This window comes from Dama dama, chromosome 13, assembly GCF_033118175.1.
Source record: "Dama dama isolate Ldn47 chromosome 13, ASM3311817v1, whole genome shotgun sequence".
In the NCBI taxonomy this organism is placed as follows: Eukaryota; Metazoa; Chordata; class Mammalia; order Artiodactyla; family Cervidae; genus Dama; species Dama dama.
The window spans coordinates 62,634,276-62,655,891 of record NC_083693.1 but is presented as its reverse complement, the minus strand read 5'-3'; the positions used below and the strand labels follow the sequence as shown (position 1 = coordinate 62,655,891).

At 56.6% G+C, this 21,616-nt stretch overlaps 1 protein-coding gene and 1 long non-coding RNA gene across 2 annotated transcripts; one reads left to right on the top strand and one right to left on the bottom strand.

Moving 5' to 3' along the window:
• Positions 1-882: 882 nt before the first annotated feature.
• MAP1A (microtubule associated protein 1A) lies at positions 883-21,201 on the bottom strand. The gene is made up of 7 exons (XM_061159256.1): positions 20,964-21,201; positions 19,902-20,003; positions 11,968-12,050; positions 11,568-11,708; positions 2,977-11,341; positions 2,623-2,843; positions 883-2,435 (listed from the first exon to the last, which is right to left on the bottom strand). Exons 1-7 carry the CDS (start codon positions 21,199-21,201, stop codon positions 2,280-2,282), a joined length of 9,306 nt encoding a protein of 3,101 aa, XP_061015239.1. The 3' UTR covers positions 883-2,279.
• LOC133068158 (uncharacterized) lies at positions 17,911-19,438 on the top strand. The gene is made up of 3 exons (XR_009695457.1): positions 17,911-18,681; positions 18,892-19,038; positions 19,251-19,438. It is a non-coding gene; the product is annotated as an uncharacterized LOC133068158 (long non-coding RNA).
• Positions 21,202-21,616: the final 415 nt, after the last annotated feature.

Sequence of the window (21,616 nt, the reverse complement as noted above, 5' to 3'; positions counted from 1 at the left end):
ATGCTCTTTCTTATTCCTTTCATGTCTTTACACTGGGAGAGCCGGAAACACTAGGAAGGCTGGAATCTCCCCCTCCCCATGTGTCCATGTATTCACACTTATAATGTGGCCTCTCCTGACATACCCAGGACTATAAAGGGTTTCACTGCAGGGGAAAATCCAACAGTTTACTTGCTGGAAATCCTGACTGCACCGGTAAAAGCTGTTTACAATCTCAACAGGCTCTGGATCTCATGGAGCCCGCTCAACTCCTTTCCTCTTTGATGTTCTCCTGTGCAAGGTTCTCGGGCTTCCCTGGTGGCTCAGCGGGTAAAGCGTCTGCCTGCAATGTGGGAGACCGGGTTTGATCCCTGGGTTGGGAAGATCCCCTGGAGGAGGAAATGGCAACCCACTCCAGTATTCTTGCCTGGAGAATCCCATGGACGGAGGAGCCTGGTAGGCTACAGTCCATGAAGTCGCAGAGTCAGACACGACTGAGCGACTTCACTTCACTTTGTGCAAGGTATCTGATGCTAGTTATTCAGCCCTAAGCTCTTGACCCCTTGGTACGCAGTTCCCCTTCTTCAGAGACACTGCCCTCACCCCCACCCCCCTCTAGCTTCTCTCCCCTCCCCCAAACCAAACATGTGTCCCTACGCTCAGTTCCTATTCCCCATCCTTGGGCACTCTCACCTGTTTTTAGAAGTTATCCTGGCTTCCCATAACTTTTTCGCCCTTCACCCACCCTGTATTCTTAGGCCTGCCTGGCTCTTGGAACTGCCTCCAGTCATCAAAGGCACTGAGATAAATGACAACGCTGGTAGAAGCAGAGAGGCAGAAGCCAGGGCCCAGCAACTGAGCAATGTGTAGAGTCAGAAAAAGCCTAAGCCTCACTGGAGCATCTGTAATGAACTGGATTTATTGTTAGAATTGGAGGCGGCTCCGTTACAGCAGCTGGGAACTAGAGCAGGGAAGAGTGGGGAGGAGCAGAACACAGCAGCATGGGAGAGTGGGAGCTGGAAGAACACAGGCGGCTCGATTTGGTTTCCACACAGTCATTTGGCAGAGAAGCCGAGTCCTGACAGGAGCGTCTGGATTTCTCAGTCCCGCAGCAGTCTGGCAGAGCTCTTACTGGCTTGCTTGGGGTGAGGTCCTCTCCCAGGGTGGTATTTTCGGCCTGTTTTCATCTCCCTCAGTCAGAGTTCAGCCTTAGCTCAGCTTCCTCTCCCTCTTTCCTTCCTCCCTCTCCTTATCCCCAAGTCCTCCGCCTCCCAGATCCTCTGTCCAAGAGTGTGGAGCTGGAAAGGCAGCCAGCGTTCCCACTTCAGCTGCAGGATGGCAGAATGGAATGTTGGGGGAGTCACACGTTGCCGGGGTGTCAAGTGTTTGGACGTCAGGCAGTGGCTTTTAACCCATTACACACCAGGCCACAGCAGGTGACCACATGCAGATAAGCCAAGCAGGTATGAGAAGGGATCAGGAGAGTTGGAATGGGCGGGTGAAAACCTCCTAAGATCAGGGAGCTTGGAAAGATTCCGCGAGTGGGGCCGGGCTCTCCTTGCTCCTTTGTGTTGCCCAGCAGACCTGGTCTGGGCATGGCTCTGGGATGTGAATGGTATGAAGCAGGGGCTGGGAGGATAAGCTCCTTTCTTCTCCTCACCAATCTGTTGGTTAAAAAAGAGCTTCAAGTTTTGGATTGAGACATTCAGACATGGAGGGAAGCAGTGGGACAGTGTAGCAGTGGCCTCCCCCAGATCCCTGCTGGAACCCAGACTCTGACGGGGAAGGGAATGGGAGATGGACCGAAGGGTGCAGCTCTGAACACCTCACTGACAGTATCCTGCCCCCAGGTCACATAAATTACTACTGGAAGTTCTTCCGTGGGATGCTAAATTAAATAGATTAAGAGATCCCTGGGGCTGGGGATATGACCTCCCTCCGTGAGGGAGGAGGCTGCTCGCTGAGGCCCATCCTCACTCTCCACTCCATCACCAGCACTGGGCAGTGCTAAGAGAGGGTGTCACTCGAGGGTCCTCAGGCATCAGATGACCTCATGCCCTAATTTTGCATCCTCTCCCTATCCTAATCCTGGTTACCTTTGGTTTGGAGACTCCTTTCAGATGTGGATGAGGGGGAAGGATGACCCCTCCCATTAAGCCCAGCCTAAGTTCCCACAAGACATCCTGTCCACCCCACCCCCTCCCCCAACTCCCATGTCCCTCAACCCCAAAGGACTCAGCAGTTGCCATCATCTAGGGGAGCTGGGGGAGCGGATCCTCGGGGAAGGGAGAGTCGCTCTTTCAGAACTCAATCTTGCAGGCAGGGAAGGACTCGTCCTGCATGACCACGGTGCTGCTGCTGGCCAGGACTAGAACGTTCAGCTGCTGCTGCTGCTCATGGGTCTGCTGGTACCACTCACGCGTCACCTCCGTGTCATGAGTAGGGATCAGAGTCACCTGGGCAGGAGACAAGACAGCCTCAGGTGAGAATGCGGAGGGACGGGAGGTCGGGGGATGGGCACCTGATAGTTCAGGAAGGACCAGAGGAAAGGCTCCGTCCTCCTTTCGGGAACAGAGACTGTGTTCACTGTTGCTCTGAGCAAACTCGGACCAGACCGCCTCCCTGGTGTTCCCTGCCACTCACCTGAAGATTCTCCCCCCACTGGGCCTTGCCCTCCAGCAGGGCATCCAGCACAGCCCTGCTCGGCTCGCCGTTGGCAGGGTCGTTCCCACTGACCACATAGTAGGATGCACGCACTCGTCGGAAGAAGTCAAGGTCGGCAGTCTTGCCGCTGCAGTGATTCGGGATGTAGGCAAGATCCACATATACAGGGGCACCAGAGCCGCTCTTGGAACCCAAGGCCGCTGTAGAGACAACACAGGACTCATTGTAGAGGGAGAGAATTCTTTTGGCAACTGTCTTCCTTCCTCCCACTGGAGCCCCTGACCAGCCACACCCAGACCCAAACCAGTCTCCCACTCTCCACGTTATACTTACTTGGTCCTGCCTTGAGTCCGTTGACTAAGCCTTTGGACATGGGGCTGTGTCCATCCTTTTCCTCTGCTGGGGTGACCTGGCTTGGAGTGCTGCGTGGCCGGGGTGGGACCCGGGAGGCTCGATCTGCAGTCCCTTTACCAGGGGTGGGTGAGCGTTTTCCCCGAAGATCCAGACGGCGGGCAGGAGACGCTGGTTTGGCCCTGCTTGGGGCCCTGCGACCAGCTCTCCCCTGTGCCTTCTCCTTCTCCCGTAGCCTCTCTACCCTTCCAGACTCCGAGCTGAGCCCCTCGGGGTCAGCCATGCACACGTCAGGTCGGGGAGGGGCTGGCCGAGGGTCTGGCTGGGGGAGCGGGGGCGGATCATGGCCGGGCCTGGGATGGTGAGTCCCACTGACCCCACCAGCTTTGTCCACAGGCAGGAAGTCCCCATCTTCATCTGAGTCGAGGGCTGCCTCAGCCGTGATGGATGGACACTCCTCAGTTTCTGGTGGAACGTCAGAATCTGACTGTGAGGAGCCTGAGTCACTGGCTGACGTTGGGGGTGTCTCATCTGCCATGGGGCACGGGCCCCCTGTGGCCCCTGGGGCTCCCGCCCGGCGCCGCCCCCCTCTCCCTACCAGCCGCGCCTCCTCAGTTGAGGGGTCGCTGTCATCCGTGGACCGAGGCAGAGGAGGGTTCAGGAAGGAGAGGGAGAGCTCCCCGCGGTGGGCCCGGGGTTCAGCAGCACAGCCCTGGGGCCCAGCCTCCGTCTCCGGGGAGCTGCTTCTAGGCTGGTCTCCAGGGGCTGCTCCAGGACACGTCGGCTGCTCAGGGGACAGCAGCGTGTCAGGCCGGGGGCTCCTCTCGGCTCCCTCAGGCCAGGCGCCACGCTCCCAGGCAGGGCAGGCCTCAGCCTCGGCCGGGGCAGGGCCCGGGGGCTTGGGGCTGGTTTCAGTTGGACCATTGGTGGCACCATCCTCGGAGGGACCCTGGGAGGGGCTTGGCTTCTTGGCGGCCACCCCCGAGCACTCCAGGCGACAGGGCAGGGTGCCGTCATCCATATCCCCGGGCAGGCTCGGAGCCGGAGCTGGGGCCAAGTCCAGGGACGCTGGAGGTGCTGGGCTCAGAGGAGCGAGGTCCCAGAGGCCATGGGCAGCAGCTTCCATTCCTGGGACCAGCTGTCTGGACGCTGGTTCTGCAGCTCCCAGAACGGGAGGGAAGCGCTCAGCCACGCTTGAAATCACAGGTGTGGTGGCCTCCGAGGAGGAGCCTTCAGACAGGGCGGGAGAGGCGGGCCTCGGCAGACTGGAGAGGAGAGGGGCGCCGGGAGATCCGGGAGACGGAAGCTGGGGCAGTGAAGAGTCCAGGCTGGGGGCCTTGGTCACTTCGAGGTACTCATCATGCCGGGCTCTGGCGGGGGGTCCTGGAGCCAGAGCCAAAGCCCGGTCCCCAGAGAAGGCAAGCGACCCACAGGGTGCCGAGCGGGGTTCCGCTGGGGAGGGCAGCTGTGGAGGCGCCGGCTGCAGTGAGGAGAAGCCAAAGGCTGACGCAGGGAAGTCCAGGCTGGGTCGCGCAGGACCCAGGTGTGAGTCTGAGGAAGGGCTGGTACGTGCCTCGCTTTCGGGCCACAAGGCGGAGGGGCCAGCAGGCGTGGGGTACGGGGGACTTGGGGACTGGGCCTCTTTTTCGGGTTGCTCCCGAGCCCCCTTCTCCAGCTCCGAATCACTCGGGCTGTCATCCCAGGGACCACGGCCTGGTTCCTTGGGGGAGGGGGTTCTCCGATCTGGGCTGCAGCTCAGGATGTGACCATTCAGCGGCGGGCTTGGGCCTTGGCTCTGGGGGATAGGAGCACGGGGGGGTACCGCAGGTGGGGTGAGGCTGGGGTGCATGCCCGGCTCCGGCTCAGGCTCCTGCCTGGGGGGCACAGTGGGTCCCGCCAGAGCTGCATAGCTGAAGGCTGGAGTGTCGAATTGGAGGCTATGGGGTGAGACAGGAGATGAAAGCTCCTTCTCTGCAGGCGTGTCTCGGCCAGCAGCTTCCTCCTTGGTTGAGATGTGGGGGGGCCAGTCCCCAGCGGCTCCAAGCGGAGGCTCTCTAGTGGGGCAGGCGGGGCCCAGCCCCGTGAGCATCATCTGCTCGTAGATGTCTGCGTACTGGAAGCTCCGCTCGTCCGGATAGGGAGTGGGCTCTCTCTGCTCTGGCTCGGTCTGCTCGGGCTCCTCAGAGGCATGGCTCTCGCTGGCCTTGGGGACCTGTGAGCTCCGGGGGCTGTGGTCAGGAACCCCCGCTTCTTCTTCCCTTTCCCCCTCGGCCTTGCGGTAGTCCTTCCCTAGCGGGGAGTACGGCCCGCCTTCCAGCTCGGCTGCCCCCTCCTGCACTGCAGCCATCACACCCTCCCCCTCGGCTGTGCCCCAGGAGAAGGGCGCAGGAGTGTGTGGCTCTGGGGCAGGCGTCGGGGGAGCGGGAGCAGGGGAGAGGGGTGCAGGGGGCAGGGGTCTGTCCTTGGGCACCCATGGTGGGATGTCAGCCAGCCAGGAGCGGGTGGTGGGTTCATCCCTCACGGGTGGCAGGAGGTTAGGATCTGGGATGGGGCTCTCTTGCCCCAGGGCTGGCAGAACCCTCTGTCCAGCCATCTCTGGCGGGGAGGCCGGAGGAGAGATGATCTCAAAGGGCGAGCGGGTCAGCTTGTCCTCTTCCTCCGGTGGCAGCCCGACTGGTGACTCTGCAAGCCAGCGCTCCACCTCCAGTCCCTTCTGTGGTGCGGGCTCCTGAAAGCCCTTGAAGTCCGAGGCCCAGGGACTCTGGGGTGTGTGCTCCAAGGGGGGCACTTCCTGCTCATCGTCCGGCCCCTCATCGAGGAAGGTGCTCTCCCGCTCTTCTGTGTACCGTGGCCGGGCCCCCGGGCCCCCCAGCTCATGAGGGAACCAGACCTTCCGCTCACAGCTCAGCTCCTGCCAGTACGTGTCCTGCCCCAGGACCACATCCTCCCTGCCCCTCCAGTACGTGTCCTCCTGCTCAGGAGATGTGTCCTCCCATGTCCGCGCAGGCTCCTTCTGTTCTCCAGCCAGCTCGCTGCTGCTTGGAGATGTTTCTCGCCACTCCTGGACCACATCCTGCTCCTTCTGGTACTTCTCCTCCTGCTCCCGGGCCTTGTCCTCCTGCACTGGGCTCTCTTCCAGCCCCAGAGCTTTGCTCTTCTCCAGCACAGCTTCTTCTTTCTGTTCCACAGCCTTGACTTTTTCTGGAGATTTTTCCTCTAGGATCTTCTCCTTCGGTGCCATGGTTTTATCCTCCTGCACAGGGCTCTCCTGCTCCTGAGTTTTGTCCTTCTCTTCCAGAAACTTATCTTTTTGTTCAGCGGCCTTAATGGTTTGTTCCAGAGCTTCAGCCTTCTGTTCGAGGGCCCAGTATTTTTGTGCTAAGTCCTGGTCCTTCTGTTCTGGGGCCTGGTCCTTCTGGGCCTTGTCCTTCTCTTCTGGGGCCTTGTCCTGTTCAGAGGCTTCATCTTTCTGTTCTAAGGCCTTGCCCTTCAGTGCAGGGACTGTTTCTTCTGGAACTGTGTCTTTATGTTCCAAGTCTCTGATTTTTTGTTCTAAGATTTTATCTTTCTCTTCTGGGACCTTGTCCTCCTGTTCTAGGGCCTTGTCTTTTGCTTCTAAGTCTCTGTCTTTAGGTTCTAAGTCTTTGTCTTTTCCTTCCGGGGCCTGGTCCTTCTGTTCCGGGGCTGTGTCCCTGTGTTCTAAGCCTCTGTCTTCAGGCTCTAAATCTTTGTCTTTTCCTTCCGGGGCCTGGTCCTTCTGTTCCGGGGCTGTTTCCCTGTGTTCTGAGTCTCTGTCTTTAGGCTCTGAATCTTTGTCTTTTCCTTCCAGGGCCTGGTCCTTCTGTTCTGGGGCTATGTCCCTGTGTTCTAAGCCTCTGTCTTTAGGTTCTAAGTCTTTGTCTTTTCCTTCTGGGGCTTGGTCCTTCTGTTCCGGGGCTGTTTCCCTATATTCTGAGTCTCTACCTTTTTGTTCCACAGCCTGATCCTGTGCTTCCCCAGCCTTGTCCTTCTCTTCCAGAATCTCATCTTTCTGACAGATGGCTGTGTCCCTCTGCTCCATTACAGTGTCCCTCTGCTCCAGGGTTTTGTCCTGCTGCTGAAGGACTTCATCTGTGGGCTCAGGTCCCTTTTCCTTCTGCTCTGAGGGTCTGTCTTTCAACTTTGGAACTTTGCCTTCCCACTCCATGACGATATCCTCCATGGCAGGGCTTGGCAAGGACTCAGGGCTCTTGGTGAGGGAGCTATCAGGTGTGAGAATGTGTTCACCCAGGCTTGTGATCACTCCGGGTGAGCGCCTCCCATCTCCTAGCAGCGCAGTGGGAGAGAAGGAACTGGCGGGTAATTTTCCATCGGGGCTCTCATCTGTGATGTCTGCCCGTGCGGAGTATCCACTGGTCCCATCTGTGGGAGGTGACACTGTGGCTGCCCGGGCTTCTGGAATAGACACAGGGGCTAGGTGGCAAGTGGTGTCCTCAGCCTGCATCAGAGGCCCTTTTTCTTCCTTTCCAAGGCTTAGTTCCCCAAACTGGAGGGTGCCAAGGCTTTCTGGAGACAGCTGCTTGGAAGAGATGTCCAGCGAGGTCTCCTTGCTGGGACTCTCCTCTGAGAGAGACAGTGACCGGGTGTCTTCTGGAGATCCCTGCGGCCATAGGTCTGTGTGGAGGCGCTGCTCCATCAGGCCACAGGGAGACCTCGGGGTGGTGTCTTGCTTTTTGGCAGTGTCTGGGGAGACCACGCTGAGGACAGAGAGGGACTCTGCCTCTTCAGGGGAGAGGCCTCGGTCAGGAATTTGGAGCACCTCCTCTTTCTGAGGTTCTCCAAGTTCTTGGAGTGAGGTTCTGAAGTCTCCGGGTAGGGCTTCTGTTTCTGGAACCGGGCCTGCGGGCTCTCCTGCCTCCACAGTCTCGAGGACGATGGCTTTGTCCTGTTCTGGCAGCAGCTGGATGGTGCGGCCGGGCTGTCCCCCTGCTAGGCTGATGGGTGCCTCCTGGGCCTGGGGGCTCGTGGGAGGAGGCGCCTTCCCTTCCTCCTCCAGTGTACCCTTGTCAGGCCCTGGCTTGGCGGCCTCCTCTGCAGCAACTTCCTTGCCCACACCTGGGATACTCTTAGTGTCTCCCCAGGAGTCTGCTTCCTGAAAGTCTTGGGGCTCAGACTTTTCCTCCACTGGGGACTGATGAAAGGGCGTGTGGGTGGCACTGGGTGGGCCAGACGGTGGCGGAGAGGCCATCTTCACTGTGCTGTCATCCGGGCTGAGGCAGCGCTCCTCCGCCTCTCCAAGGGCTGGTTCCCCTGGGTGGAGGGCATGCCCAGGGGCGGCAAACATCGGGGGTCCATACTGACCATGCAGTTTCTCTGACATCTGTATGTTGGCGGTCTCCTCCTCCTCTTCCTCCTCCACGGCCCTCTCTCCAGACAAGCCTCTCCCTACCATCTCTCCTCTCTTCTCTGACTCCCCGGTCACAGAGAAGTCGTCATAGGGTGGTGACTTGAAGCCTTTGTCTTCTTCCAGCGAGGAGGTGGGTGAGATGGTGCCGGCCGATGGCACGTAGTCCAGGCCCTGAGTGGCTTCAGTGCGGGATGAGGGGATGCTCGTGACTGTGTCAAGCAGCAGGGAGCTCTTGCCTGTCTCCTCTGTCTGTGGGGCCGTGAGTGAAGCCACGGACTGGTCCTCGGCCACGGACGTAGCAAAGGAAGAGAGCTTGTCACACTCGGTGATCGAGGTGGCCGAGGACACGTGCTCCTCTTCCGCCAGAGGGGCGGCCACCATGTTGGGGGGGTAGGTGAGTTCCGTCTCGGGTGCTCCGTAGGCCTTGCTGGCGGTGGCGGGAACAGCGCTGTCAGCAGGCTGGCTGGCCTCAAAGGGGCCGGGACCTTCAGGCCCAGGGAGGTCATAGGTTCCTATCGGAAACCTAGGTGGGGCTGCGCGCTCCTCGGGCTCGTCGTGGATCTCTTCATCGGAGATGGTCTGCTCGGTCTCGGAGTAGCCAGGGATCGTCTCGTCCTGGATGTAAGACACGTGCTCGGTGGCTCCTGCCGGGGTGGCCAGGCTGCTCAGGAATGACGAGGTCTCCTTCTCCGGGGCCTTGCCTTGGAGTCCCGGTTCCCGGCCGCCGAGAGCCTCCTTGGCCCTTGGCATCACCTTCAAGGCTTCTTGTATGTGCTTTTGGTAAAAACCCTCCGCCTTTGTCTCCTCCTCTTCCTCCTCATCGGAAGGGGGCAGCTCCTCCATCTCCTCTAACTCGGCCTTCTCTATCACATCTTCCTTTACCTCAGGTTCACTTTCCTCTCGGGCTTCTGTTCCGTCAGGGACCCCCTCGGCTTCCTTTGGCTTCTTTTCCTCCCAGGTTTCTTTCTCTTCCTCTGTTTCTGCCCCAGAGTCCGGGCCTCTGTCCTTGCCGCCTCGTTCCTCAGGGACGTCTGGGACAACCTCTTTCTCCTTCACCACAGGCGCTTCTGCTTCCGGCCCAGGGACAGAGGGTGGTGCCACCAGGGCCGCTGTGCTCGGGAGTCCCTCCTCGGCAGTGTCCGGGGGGAGCGGTTTCTCGCCTAGTCTTGTGTCCCTTTGTTCGGTCAGCAACTCCCTCTCCTCACGTTTCAACTCCTCAAAGTCCTGTGTGAGGTCCTCTGGTGAAGACAAGGCCAGCTCCCTTGTTGGGAGGGGTGCAGCCCCCTTCTGGGCCGGGGGTGTCCGGGGCTCAGAGGACAGCTCCTTGTCCCCACGGGTAGCCCGGCTCTTGTCTGTCTTGACTCTGCCGGGGGCCTTGGCTTTGTAGAGGGTCTTCCGCACCTCAGGGGTAAAGGGCTTCAGGTCTGGCTTGGAAATCTTTTTGACCTCAGGTTTGGTGTCTTTCTTCTTCTCCTCCTTCTTGGCATCCTTCTTTTCCTCCTTTCTTCCTTCATCCTTCTTGAGCTCCTTCCTCTCCTTTTTGATCTCTTTTTTCTCTTTGTCTTTTTTCTCTTCCAGCTTTGATATCTTTTCTTTCGGGTGCTTCTTCCCCACTTTGTCTTTGATCAGCTTTCGCTTCTCTGCCTTCAGTGCCTCGCTTGACTCTGTCTTCACCCTCTCAGGCTTGGCGGGCTTCTCTGGGGGCTTCTCAGATGACTCTTTTGCCTTCTTTTCTGTCTTGGCTAACTCTTTGGCCAGTTCTGAGCGAGCCTCCTTGGCTCCCTCTTCGGCCACCTCCTCCCGTTTGGCCAGTTTTCCCACAGGTGTCTTGGTCGTGGCCTTGAGGCTCTCTTTGCTGTCAGCCCGCTGTTTGATTTTGCTGGGTTTGAGGTTGGCAGGCACAGCCCCAGTGGCCAGGTCCTTCTGTGTGGCCACGGGGTAGCGCAGGAAGTCCAGGTGTCGAAGCTTTTCCAGGCCCTCCAAGATCTTGTTCTGGGGGGCATTCCCTGGGAAAAGGACGCGCACGATCTTCTCAGTGGGGTTGGCTGGCAACCAGACCACCAGAGCGGTGATAGAGGTCAGGTAGGGCACCGAGATCTCAGCCTCCTTCCCGTTAGCCAGCACAATGCCTGTCTTGGCTTTACTGTTGCCCGCCCACTTTTGCATGAGGAACTGCATCTCCTTGCTGTCCTTGACAGGGTTGAGGACGTACATGTCCAGGCGGCCCACACCCATCTTGTGGAAGAGGGTGAGAGGCTCTATGGTGTTGCTGACCACGCGGTACAGTGGCTCAGCGTGGATGCCCAGGCGGTTTAAGTGCTGCAGAGTGAGGCAGGCCTCCTCAATGCTGCGCTTGGCCTTCCGCGAGGCATCCGGCAGCCGCAGCTTATCGGGCACGTTGAAGAAGACAACCCCCAGCTCGGGGGAGATGAGGTTCTTCACCCAGTCGCTGTAGCTGCTGGAGCCCTGGGACTGCTCCTCCTCCAGTTCTGCCACTTTGCGCTGCAGAAGCCCATTGATGCCTGGCAGGTTGTCGGCCCCGATGTGGGTGAGCAGCACCGAGTCGATGCGGTCCAGGTGCCGCACCAGCTTCCAGAAGCAAGACTTGCGGTCAGAGCCACCGTCCACCAGGATGTTGAAACCATTCACGGCAAAGAGGGCCGAGTCCCCTCGGCCGCCGGGGAAGATGTAGCAGCAAGGCTTGGAGAGCTTGAGGAAGCCCCCTGAGGTGGGGGGCTCCAGTAGGTCGAAGGGGGACGGCACGTCCACGGTCTCAGAGACATACTCGGAGAATTCAGCCACGCCGTCCATGGTGGGCAGTGTGGGCTCAGGGTTTAGCCGGAGGTGCAGGGTCTCCTGGGAACTAGCTAGCCCCAGGTGGCTCCAGTCGCCCTCCCCCAAGCAGGACACGGTGAGGAAAGCCTGGATCCCAGGGTCTTTGTTGCTGAGCAGTTGGGCAATCTGGAGGAATGGGAGACAAAAGGCCTGATCAGGTCACTGGGGTTGTCTCAACCCGGCTCAGATTCAACCTGCTAGTCTCCTTCTCTCTCCGAGGTGATCTCCTACCATTCTGCCAGCATCCCCGGTGGTCAAGGGCCATAGGATTTTCCCTTCCTTGGATCCCTCCCCACAGATCTAGTCCCACCCTGTGTTCTGCTCCTCCTGGACACTGGGACATAGGACTCACCTCTGGGTTGTGAAGGACCTGGGCAAAGTTTTGATAGGAGTAAGTGCCACTCTGTAGGATGAGGTCTCCCCCAGGCTCTAAACTCTGCCCACTCAAGATCAGCAGTTTGTGAGCTGATGGGCTGCTGAGGAGGTGGTGAACCTACAGCAGAAGGAGAGGGCTGGTCACAGATGGAGGAAGCCTAGGAAAGGGCACTGCAGGTTCCAGGGCCCCCTCAGTAAGGCAAGGACATGCCACCCACTGGGAGCCCCTCGGCACCTCCAGGTGGGGCTGGGATTGTGAGGCCGCTTAGATGGCAGAGAGAGCGTGGTTCAAAGCCAAGCCTGGGAGTTCTTGGCACTGGCGGGGGTGGGTTATGATGCTTTCAGCAGGCCCAGTGTGGCTCAGGCCCTGGCCTTACCTCAGAGCTGATGCTGTCGGCACTGGGGTTTACGAGGATGACGGTCTCTAGGATCTCACTCTGGTGGCAGAGGGTCCTCTGGCCTGAGGGAGAGATGCAGGAATTTGTATTGAGGGAAGTGGGTAGAGACTAAAGCCGAGAGGCCATGCGTAGGGCAGGAGAGGAAAAACTGCACTATCAGAAAATGGGGCTGGGGGAAGGAGTAGCCTGGCTCTCCTTGATCCAGCCATTTTGGAACCTGCTGAGTAAGGTCTTGGGACTGGCTCTGGCTGCAGCCCTTCCCTTCCAGGGTTTCCTCCTCCCGCACTGGCTGTCTGCTCCCTCCCCTCATCTACACCCCCTCCGCCTGGAACTCCCGCCTCAGGCTGCCCTGCTGACAAGAAGCTTTTGTCCCTCTCCGGAGCACTAAGCTCCTGGTGCTGCCTGGGGATGGGGGGCTCAGCTGGAGGAGGGGCTTCTGCGACGTTGATCCTCACTCAGCTCTCTGCTCACTAGCTTGCCTCTGCCCAGGGCTTTCTTGCCAGAGTGCCTGGAAATAAGGAGACGGCAGTGGGTACGAACTCATCCTCCTTTCAAACTCCCATCCGAGGCCTGAAGTCCCATTCCAAAGGACTCAGAGCAGTCTGAGCTATCTAAACCCTAGGGAGTTACAATGCAGAGGAGAAACAGGACCACTTAATCTGTTTTCTGGTTCCTCGGAGGCCGAGCCTGTGCTTACAAACACACACAGTCATCCTGTTCCCACCACTAAAGGTTTCACGCCCTGTCTCCCACCTCAGCTCCACGTCCCCAGGCTCCTGGTTCACTCTCCACAACCCGACCTCTCCGAGAGGACAACAGTTTCTCCTCTCATTCTTGCGCCTCTCCCATGGACCTTCTGTCATAGGGAGGGGAGTCTGGGGTGCACAGAGAAACAGTTAAGATAGGAGAGGTTCAGAGTGTTCCCCAGGCTACGAGGGTGGGGTGGGGGGGACAGAATACACCCTCAAATCCCCTCTCTATGTCCCTTATCCAGACTCACATGAAACACCAAGCAATGCAGCAAAGAAAGTGCCAGGTTAGAGAGGAGATCCTGAAGAAGGGTGCTGCCAGCCCTGGCTCCTCCTGCCCTCACCAATTGAATAGGTGGTCGGTGTGGACGTGGGCTGTCTGGAGGATTCTGGTGGGAGGACTCATAACCTGTCCCCCAGACCCTCTTCTGTGACCCAGCACTCTCTCCTCTTTCTGGGGCTCAGACAAGAGGACCCCGGGGCCAGGGCCTTTGTTAAACGGAAGAGCGATTGTGCCAGGATCGGGCAGATCTGGCAGCTGCAGGGAAATGAACTACCGATGGTGTCAGAAGACCAAGGCCCATGCAGGGTGGGCGGGGCCCATGCGGAGTTCAAGGGTTCTCTTCTATTAACTTGGGAATTGAGGGACACTTCGAGGTCAGTTCAGAGGAAGAGAACCACCTCGGAGTCACGCAGGGGCAAGGCTTGGACAGGTGAGGGATGACGGACTTAAAGGTTCAGGGAGCAGCCAGCCCTAGGCAGCTCTAAAGTAGTTTAGATTTTGAAGGGCAGTTCAACAACCTCCCTCGCCCCCAGCACAAACGCCCAAGGTCAACACATCTAAGTTAGGAGGATCAGAAAAGGAAAAATCCTGGGATACAGTCCAATTTGCTTTCTCTCCACTACCTCTGTTCCCCCAGTCTGCCATCGCCCCCACCCCGGCCCCCTAGACTGGTTTATAATCACCAATTCTGGTCTTGGCGTAAGACCCTATGGCTCACCCCTGGGCGCTCCGGCTGTGACTGGCCACTACTATGTGGTTTCTATCCCGCGCCCCTCCCCGAAAAGAAGGAAGGGAGGAAGCCCTCTGCCTCTCCTCTGCTCCCCTCGCAATCCCACTGAAGCCCTCGGACTTGTTTTTCCGCTTTCTTCGGAGAGGACTTCTTTGAGGCAGGGGCACATCCCCAGGCCAGGGATAGGGCTAGTGGGGGGCGGGGGGTGGCTGCGGGTGCGGAGCCGAGCCGGCGAGGCCGGGAGGGCAGGTGTCTCCGCAGTGAGGCGGCGGGAGGGGGCCGGGCAGCTGCAGTGTGCCGCAGTGTGTGAGTGTGCGCGCTGAGCTCCGGCTCCGGCTCCGCCCCCGCCCCCACCCCAGCATGACAAGTCATTTTCTTGGCTGCCTCTGCATGGGGGGTGGGGAGGGAAAGGGGGGGACGCAGAGAGGGAGAAGAAACGGGCTCCTCTGTTCGGAGCCCCCATCTTGGGAAGAGAAGCGGAGATGGGGGTTGGGGGTGGGGCCGTGACTGGGAGCCGGCGGGGTTGACAGCACTGGGAATGCGGGGCAGCTGCTGGGGAGCGAGCGTTCCCCATCTCCTGGGCGGCCTCTCCATCCCCGGAGGCAGCCAGAAAGAGGGGGCTTCGAGTCCAAGTTTCAAGCTCGCTGGTTGCCGGGAATGGGTGTGGGGAGCACACCGCACACCCGCTGGTCTGTGAGGAGGCGCGTGCCACGTCTTAACGACCCTTTCCTCTCTTCTTTTCCAAACTGTCCCCCACCTTCCCTTACTTGGCAAAAACTCGCGGTCCCGTTCACCCCCCTGCATCGGAGCAGCTGAGCAATCCAGCAGCTGACACCCAGAGACCCTCCCATTCGATGCATTCCCACAACATCCGCCTTTCTCTCTAATACTTCTGTCCCTACCAGAGACACAGCCCCGAACTCCGTCCGAGCCCCAGGCCGCCCCAGGCCGCCGGGCAGAGCCGGTGACACCGCCCTCTGCGGCTGCCCCTGGGCGGCTGCTCCCAGCTCAGCCCAGTCCGCGCGGTGGCTTGTCACAGTGCCGGCCCCACTGGCCTCCGCTTGGTTCTGGGTCCAGGCTGGCCCCACAGTCAGTTCATCTTCTCCGCAGCCCACCCTGCCCACCCCCGCCAGGCTAGGTCCAGACACAGCAGATTAGGTTATCAACTCCCTTCCCGTTACCCGCATCCCACCTCCCCATCACAGCATCCCCCACGATCCTTGCCAAGTCCTTTGGCCCGGTTGGGTTCTTACCCGGGGATGTAGGAGGGAGACCCTCATGGAGGCTGCTGCTCCGGCCTCAGCCGGCAGCTTCAGAGAAGAGTCTGCGGCACTGGGGTGGGAGTGGGGTGGGGGGGGGGGGCGCTTGATGGTGAGGGCGGCGCCAGGGCGGGGAAGAGGGGCTGGTCCATGACGAGGCTCTAGAGACTTAACTGTTTCTTTGCCTTCACAGTGTCAGCGCTCTAGTGCTTCTGCTTGGCTGGGGGCTGAGGAGTCGTCTAGCAGCTCAAAGTGTGAGGGTGGTCTCCAGTGGCCTACAGGGTCCTTCTCCCCCAACCCTGCTTAGTTAAGATACATTCTTTTAGCATCAGCCAAAGACCCAAACTCTGCACTACACATTGCAGGGGATATAGAAGGTTGGGCCCTCCCCTTTCTCTGAGGAACCATCTGCTGCCTCTCCCCTCAGACTGGGGGAATGACCTTCAATTCCTGGAGGAGCAGGAGACAAAAGAGGCTGGGGGCCTAAAAGCTTAGGGTAGGAGTGAAGGGACTACTTGAGAAGGCTAGGGATGACAGAAAGGAGGCAGTTGCGCTGAGCTCTGCTGTCTTCTGAGCCACAGCTGTAGACATGCGGGGAGGGAATGTGGCAGAAAGAAGTCATTTTAAGTTGGGGGGTAGTTTGAAATTCTGGAGTGGACACACAGTCCCTAGTCCATCTCTAGCCTGTCTGGGGTGGGGCACAGGGGCCCTAAGACTGCCTACAATTCTGTGCCAATGCAGCACAGCACTGCAACCACACAGGCACTGATATTTGGAATTCTTGTTCTCTGGGTATGAAGAGGCATTTTCTGAAGTTTCAGGGCACATTCTACCTTTCAGTGAAATAGTTAAAGGGATGAAGGAAGATCAGCAGGGCCCCAGGCCTATAAGAGTTTCTTTCTATAGACCAATTATTAAATGTCACATAAAGTACCCTTTGGACTAAAAAGATCTTATAATGACTTTGTAGGGTGTTGGGTCCCTGTTCTTGTCTCTGTACTTTGCTGTCTCTCTGATGTCTTCATTTTATAGGGTCTTAATCCTTTTAACATTGGTCCTGTTGCCCTTAGTCTCTTCTTCTGTCTCAGATTTGGTGACACGTGCTCTAGGACCAAAAGAGAGGACCTAGGGAGCTCTAGCACTGAGTTCCAACCACTGATGCTCAAGTTCCCGCAGGGTCCTTCCCTGCCCTCTTCCCTCCCATCAACCCTCCCCAGTCCCGGGCAATTCCTACTGCTTCCTCCCATTGACATCCACCCACTCTTACCCCAGCACCGGCTCCACCCTTGCCCCTGGCTGCCAAGAGCTGCTTTTTGAAGGTCGGAGAAGCCAAAATAGTCTCTGCTCTCAGTATCCCCATCCCCCGTAAACTGTGAGGAGAGGAGGAGCTGAGTCACCAGTGTGGGGGGGGGGGGGACTAAAGAGGGGGAGGAATCTTTGCTCAGATCCGGGGATGCAAAGCAGTAACATGGCAACAGCCCCATTTGGATAGAGGAGGCCATCTGCAGAGACGTACAATACAAACCAGGCTGAGTTCCGAGCATCACAAAAGGAAGACACTTCCTTTCTGCAACTTCATAGTTATTTTCTCCCACCTCGAACCTTCTCTCTCCTCCCTGCTTTCTAGAGCTCTCTGGAGTGTGCTAAGAGGGAAACTTGAGTAGACATGTGGTTTGAGAACAAAATAACATTTCCCAGACCATTGCAGAGCCCACCCTTATTCTCAGCTGTCACCCCCCAAGGGCCACACCCTGGGCAAGGTTCCAACTCACAATGGAGTTTTCCTTCAGCCCTCACCCTCTGAACAGCCTACCCACCACAACCACACCTCCATCCGCTGTGTTCCTTGGCTCTGCTGCAATGAAATGGTGAGAAGCCAAGGAAGAGAGGCCTGAGCTCAGACACAAAGAGATCAGAAGTCCTGGATCTGAGATCTGACTCTGCTATTTTACTAATCATGTTTTTAAACAAGCCACGTAAGATTTCTGAAAGATTACTCCCTGAATTACAAAATGAGTATAATATTAGTACCATCCTCTAATAACGCCACAAGGAGTAAATGACATTAAAAGATGAAAAAGTGCTTCATTCCTAGAACCATAAACCCATAATGCACAAATGCCACTAGAAGTCTGTCTCCCTCTTGTGGAAGATTTATGAGAGGTCACCTAGGTAATGAGGAACTCCTAAACCAGACTATCTCAACTCTAGAGTAACTTAGCTCCCAGGTAAAGCCATGACTCAAAGTGCCTGTCAGAAGGGACTTCACATACTGTTCAGGTCCCTCCTTTCCCATTTCTGACAGCAGTGCAAACCCCAGTTCTAGGGGCCAATGAGCTGCTGTATTAATTCAGAATAGTCATGTTTGCAGAAGTAACAGTACTAGCACTTTCTGAGCACATCAGTGGTGATGCAGCATCAGACAGAAGGCTTCCAAACTGGTCCTTCAGCCTGTGTCTTTTTTAGTCCCAGAATATCAATCATGAATTATAAATTATGAAACCCTCTTCCTTTCCTATATGTGTTCAATAGTAGAAGTAGTGTCACAGTGTTATTTAAGCTCAGTTTCCCACTGTTTTAATTGTTTTTGGGTTTGCTTTAAAATGCTTGGAAACTCCAGAGTTGTTTTTTTTTCTTTTGCAGGAGTTAGAAAGGAAGCCTCCAAGTCACCATTGGAGACCAAAGTGGTGCAAAATTCACCTTGGAAAGCCTTTACCACATTTGACCACTAGAAGGAGCTGGGCCACTGACTCTCCATCAAAGGGTCGTGTGTGTGTGTGTGTGTGTGTGTGTGTGTGTGTGTGTGTGTGTAGTGTGTGTGTGTGTGTGTGTGTGTGTAAGGGGTGGTGGCAGGAATGATTGTACTCTCCCTACGTGTGTGTGTAGTGTGTGTGTAGTGTGTGTGTGTGTGTGTGTGTGTGTGTAAGGGGTGGTGACAGGAATGACTGTACTCTCCCTAGGGCTTGAGGAGAGGTGAGAGAGATGGTGGCCCAGCCTGTGGGGTGGGCAGAAAAGATAAAATCCTAAGGTACTAGCATATGCCATGGAGTTCATCCCAGCAGCCTGGTTCCCTTGGCTTCCCTACTAATGGAAGCTGAAGGGAGGGGCAGTGTCTGCAGCTGCTCTGGGCTGACTGTTGTTTGTGGGGACAGCTGAAAGAGGAGCCAGTAGGGGTGGGGCTGTGGCTGTCTTGAGCCATGTGGGTTTTTCCAGGAAATTATCCACTATTCTCCAGGGACATAAACAGGCCACCATGAAAAATGTCCAAGCCTAAAAAAATTCAGAAGTAAGCCCTGATATTGGGTATAATTGCCGTAAGCCCCTTGAGGACACCATGGTAAAAGTCTTTGATTGAAAAGACCTGGTAGGTGTTTGTGTATCAGTCTGAGAGGTCCCTGAGAGGAACTGTGCATCTCCCTGTAAGTATTTTCCCAAGCATCCCCAAATCTTCATCTGAAGAATGGCTAAGTTTTTTGGTTCAAGTTCTGTTCATTCTTACATCATTCCAGAAAGCATTCTTCTCTTACACCCATGTCCAAGACAAGGTTCAAGAATTCAGCGTGAATTAATAACATCAGCAGATACTTCCCAAAATTCAATTGAGTCATTAATTTCATCTGCTGTCATCCCTTTCTCCAGCCTTGCACCAAAGCTCCTAGGATTAATAAAATGGTAAAACTGTCAATTTTCAAATCGTTAGAGCTAATGGAGAAAGCCGTGACATAAGTATACTAAACAGAAGGAAGTCTCAAAACAGTGACTGATTAGCTTCATAGGAAGCCAGTCACATCGAGAAGATGCCAGCCTCACATTTTTGAAATGTTGGACATAGTTTTAAGATAATATAGCATTAGTCACATTAAACTTGTCTTCTCTCTCCAGGAGCAGCTCTAGAGGAATAGGTGATCAGGGCAATGACCAATGATGTGGCAGTTAGCAGGAGGAGCAGAAAAAGAAGGGGAAGTGACTGCCTAATATAATGGATAATTGAGAATCATCTGCATAAGATACGAATTCAGTCATTTGATGGTAAGGACTGTTGAATTGGGTGGATTTATATTCCATAGAGACACTGGTGTATGAATTGGTTTGCCGACATTTACCAATAGCATGACCAGATGCCCAAGCATTTTTATAAAGGGATGTAGAGCTTTCTGCAAGTCTTCCCATGGATACTGTCATGGAATAATAGCTTCTAAAATGTTACTTTTCTCAAATTCCTGACCATTTCTCCCACACAGCAGAATGGGAAACTGCATCCTGCAAACTTTAATCTCAGAGCCAAATCTCAAACTATGGCTAGCTCTTTCAGCAGTGAATCCAGGAAACCCTGCTTCCACTTTGCATTTAATGGTGCTCATCAGCCTTTGGGTCAAGGTTTCTGCTCTGTTCTGAACATCTGCTGACTGAGCCAAAGGAGGAACCAGAAACCCTAGAGGCTGGAGGATAGGCTATGCAGCCTGAGGGAGAGTGCTAAGCAAGGATCTGGAAAGGTGAGTGGGGGAATTCAAGGGTCTCTGTAAAGGGAAGCAAGGAGCCCAGAGCATACAGAAAGGGGAACACAAAAATGAGAGTGAACTTTTACATAGGAGATGATTAATCACTCAAGAGGTACCTCATTCCCTTAGTGCACGTTGGCTGTCCATAAACCACCCCCTTCTCAGGTAGAAATTACATTCTCCAGGGTTTCTCCACCATCATACCGTTTGTCTGTGAAGTGACCTGGGTATGTGGAGATCTCTATGGAGCCCTACAGCATTCCCCTCAGGAGCCCCTCCCTTCTCCCCAACCCAAACTTCCCACAAGATCAGTTCTGCCAGAGAGACTGGACCTCTGCTCTTCTGTGACCATCCCTCACCCACAGCACTGAGACAAATGACACTAGTCCTAACCTTTGACCTCTGAAGAGAAGTGAGCTAGGTGCCGGGTAATGAAGAGTCTCAATTGTTGGTTCAAGTCAATGGATGATAAATCAATGTTCCAGGAGAGAATGCCTGTGAGAGAAAAAGAAACAAAGAGGGACCTAGATAAGGTCAGAGGGACTGGCCTTTGGGGAGCATTTCCAAGCTCACAGAAGGGGTAAGGAAAGGGAGGGGATAAGGATAGTTGCCATGATCAGCCTCACTAATGTATTTACGAAAGGTGGCCAGTCCTATGTCTAGCTCCCATCCTGTACCTTTCTTGGACTTTGCTTGAGCTAGGGGAAGGAGGGCAGAGTTTAGGCTAAATTTGGTCATTGGTGAATTTGTATGTAGGAATTTTCTTGCAGAGTTGCCCAACTGTGATAGAAGTGACACCCAAGGGCCCATTCCCAGATACTAGGGGCTGCCTTCCCAATACAGGTAAGCAGGATCCTGGACTTTCCTCCTGTGGCCCCCTCCTCGCTGCCACTCCTCCGTGGCTTGCTTCCACCCGCAGGTGGCTGCGCAGCACTGCGCCACAGGCAGTGCAGGGCTGAAGAGCTTGTGGCCACGAAGGTCACTCTTTCAGATTGGCCGCTAGCACTGGGATATTTGAGATCTGTCTGCAGCGTTCAGAAAGCATACTGTGCCTGTTCAGGAACCCTAAAGAAGAAACTAAGGTAGGGACATGGACCCTTCAGGGGATGGTGAGGACTTTCAGGACCTCTGGCCCAAGACACTGCGGGGAACAGGGGTATAACCAGAGGGCATCCCCACTCAGGCAGTGCCAGCTCCCCCACCCTTACCCCCACCCCTGCCTCAGGGAGATTGCGGAACGCCGTGGGGTGTGAGGGAAGGATGGAGTTGTGAGATGTTTGCAGTTTGGGAGGATACGAACGCGTGACATAGAAGATGCAGGTGACAGGGGCTGATGATTCCGATTAACAGGGCGCGCAGATTTCAGGAAATGCACACTAGGGATAGGGGATGCAGACGGCAGAGAAGCACGGGATGGAGGATGTCCGGAGCGCAGCCAGGACAGCAGCAGCTCACCTTGTTCAAGGTGGGCCCGAACGGCCCTCAGCTGACTCTCTGTAGCGATATCGCCGATCACGATGAGCAAAGAGTGCTTCCGCAGGTCCCAGCGTGCCGCCGCCACCACGGCTCCGGCCTCGCGCAGCGGCTCCGCGGGGTTCTGAGCCGGCGGAGAGCCGGGGCTGCGGAGCCCTAGCCCGGGACTTGTCTCCATGGCAACGCCGCGAGGCTGCCCGGGCCCAGCCTCGGTCTCCATGGAAACTCCGTTGGCGCGCTAGGCCGGCCGCGTCCGCTGCGGGGAGAGTGCGCGCCGTTCTTAAAGGCCGGCAGCAGAAGCCGCTCATTGGCTGCTGCCTGTCAGGGGGCGGAGCACTGGCGCCGCAGGGGCGGGGCTGCGGCCGAGACGCTCCGGCTCTGCGGAGTCGCTGGGCGTGGGGGGCGGGTACCGAGCTGGTGGGGGTTGGCTTTCCCACCCCGTCATCACTCGATTTCCAGAGGGAGCTGATACTCGGACTAGAGTAGGGGTGGGGGCTCTGCGGGCCGGGTGGAGGGGCGAGTTTGTTGCTTCCGCGCCAGAAGAAGCTTCTAGGTAGTCTGTTTCCCGGATAAGTGCTGTCTGGCAATTCCGCAGCCTCGCCCGTACTGAGGGGAGCCATCTTGTCCCTCTGCTT

Excerpts from the sequence above, each read along its gene's own strand:
- MAP1A (XM_061159256.1), bottom strand. The coding sequence starts at position 21,201 with ATGGAGACCGAGGCTGGGCCCGGGCAGCCTCGCGGCGTTGCCATGGAG. Across the intron at positions 11,342-11,567 it reads AGGTCCTTCACAACCCAGAG|ATTGCCCAACTGCTCAGCAA; the intron begins GTGAGTCCTATG and ends CCATTCCTCCAG. Across the intron at positions 2,844-2,976 it reads CGGACTCAAGGCAGGACCAA|CGGCCTTGGGTTCCAAGAGC; the intron begins GTAAGTATAACG and ends TTGTCTCTACAG.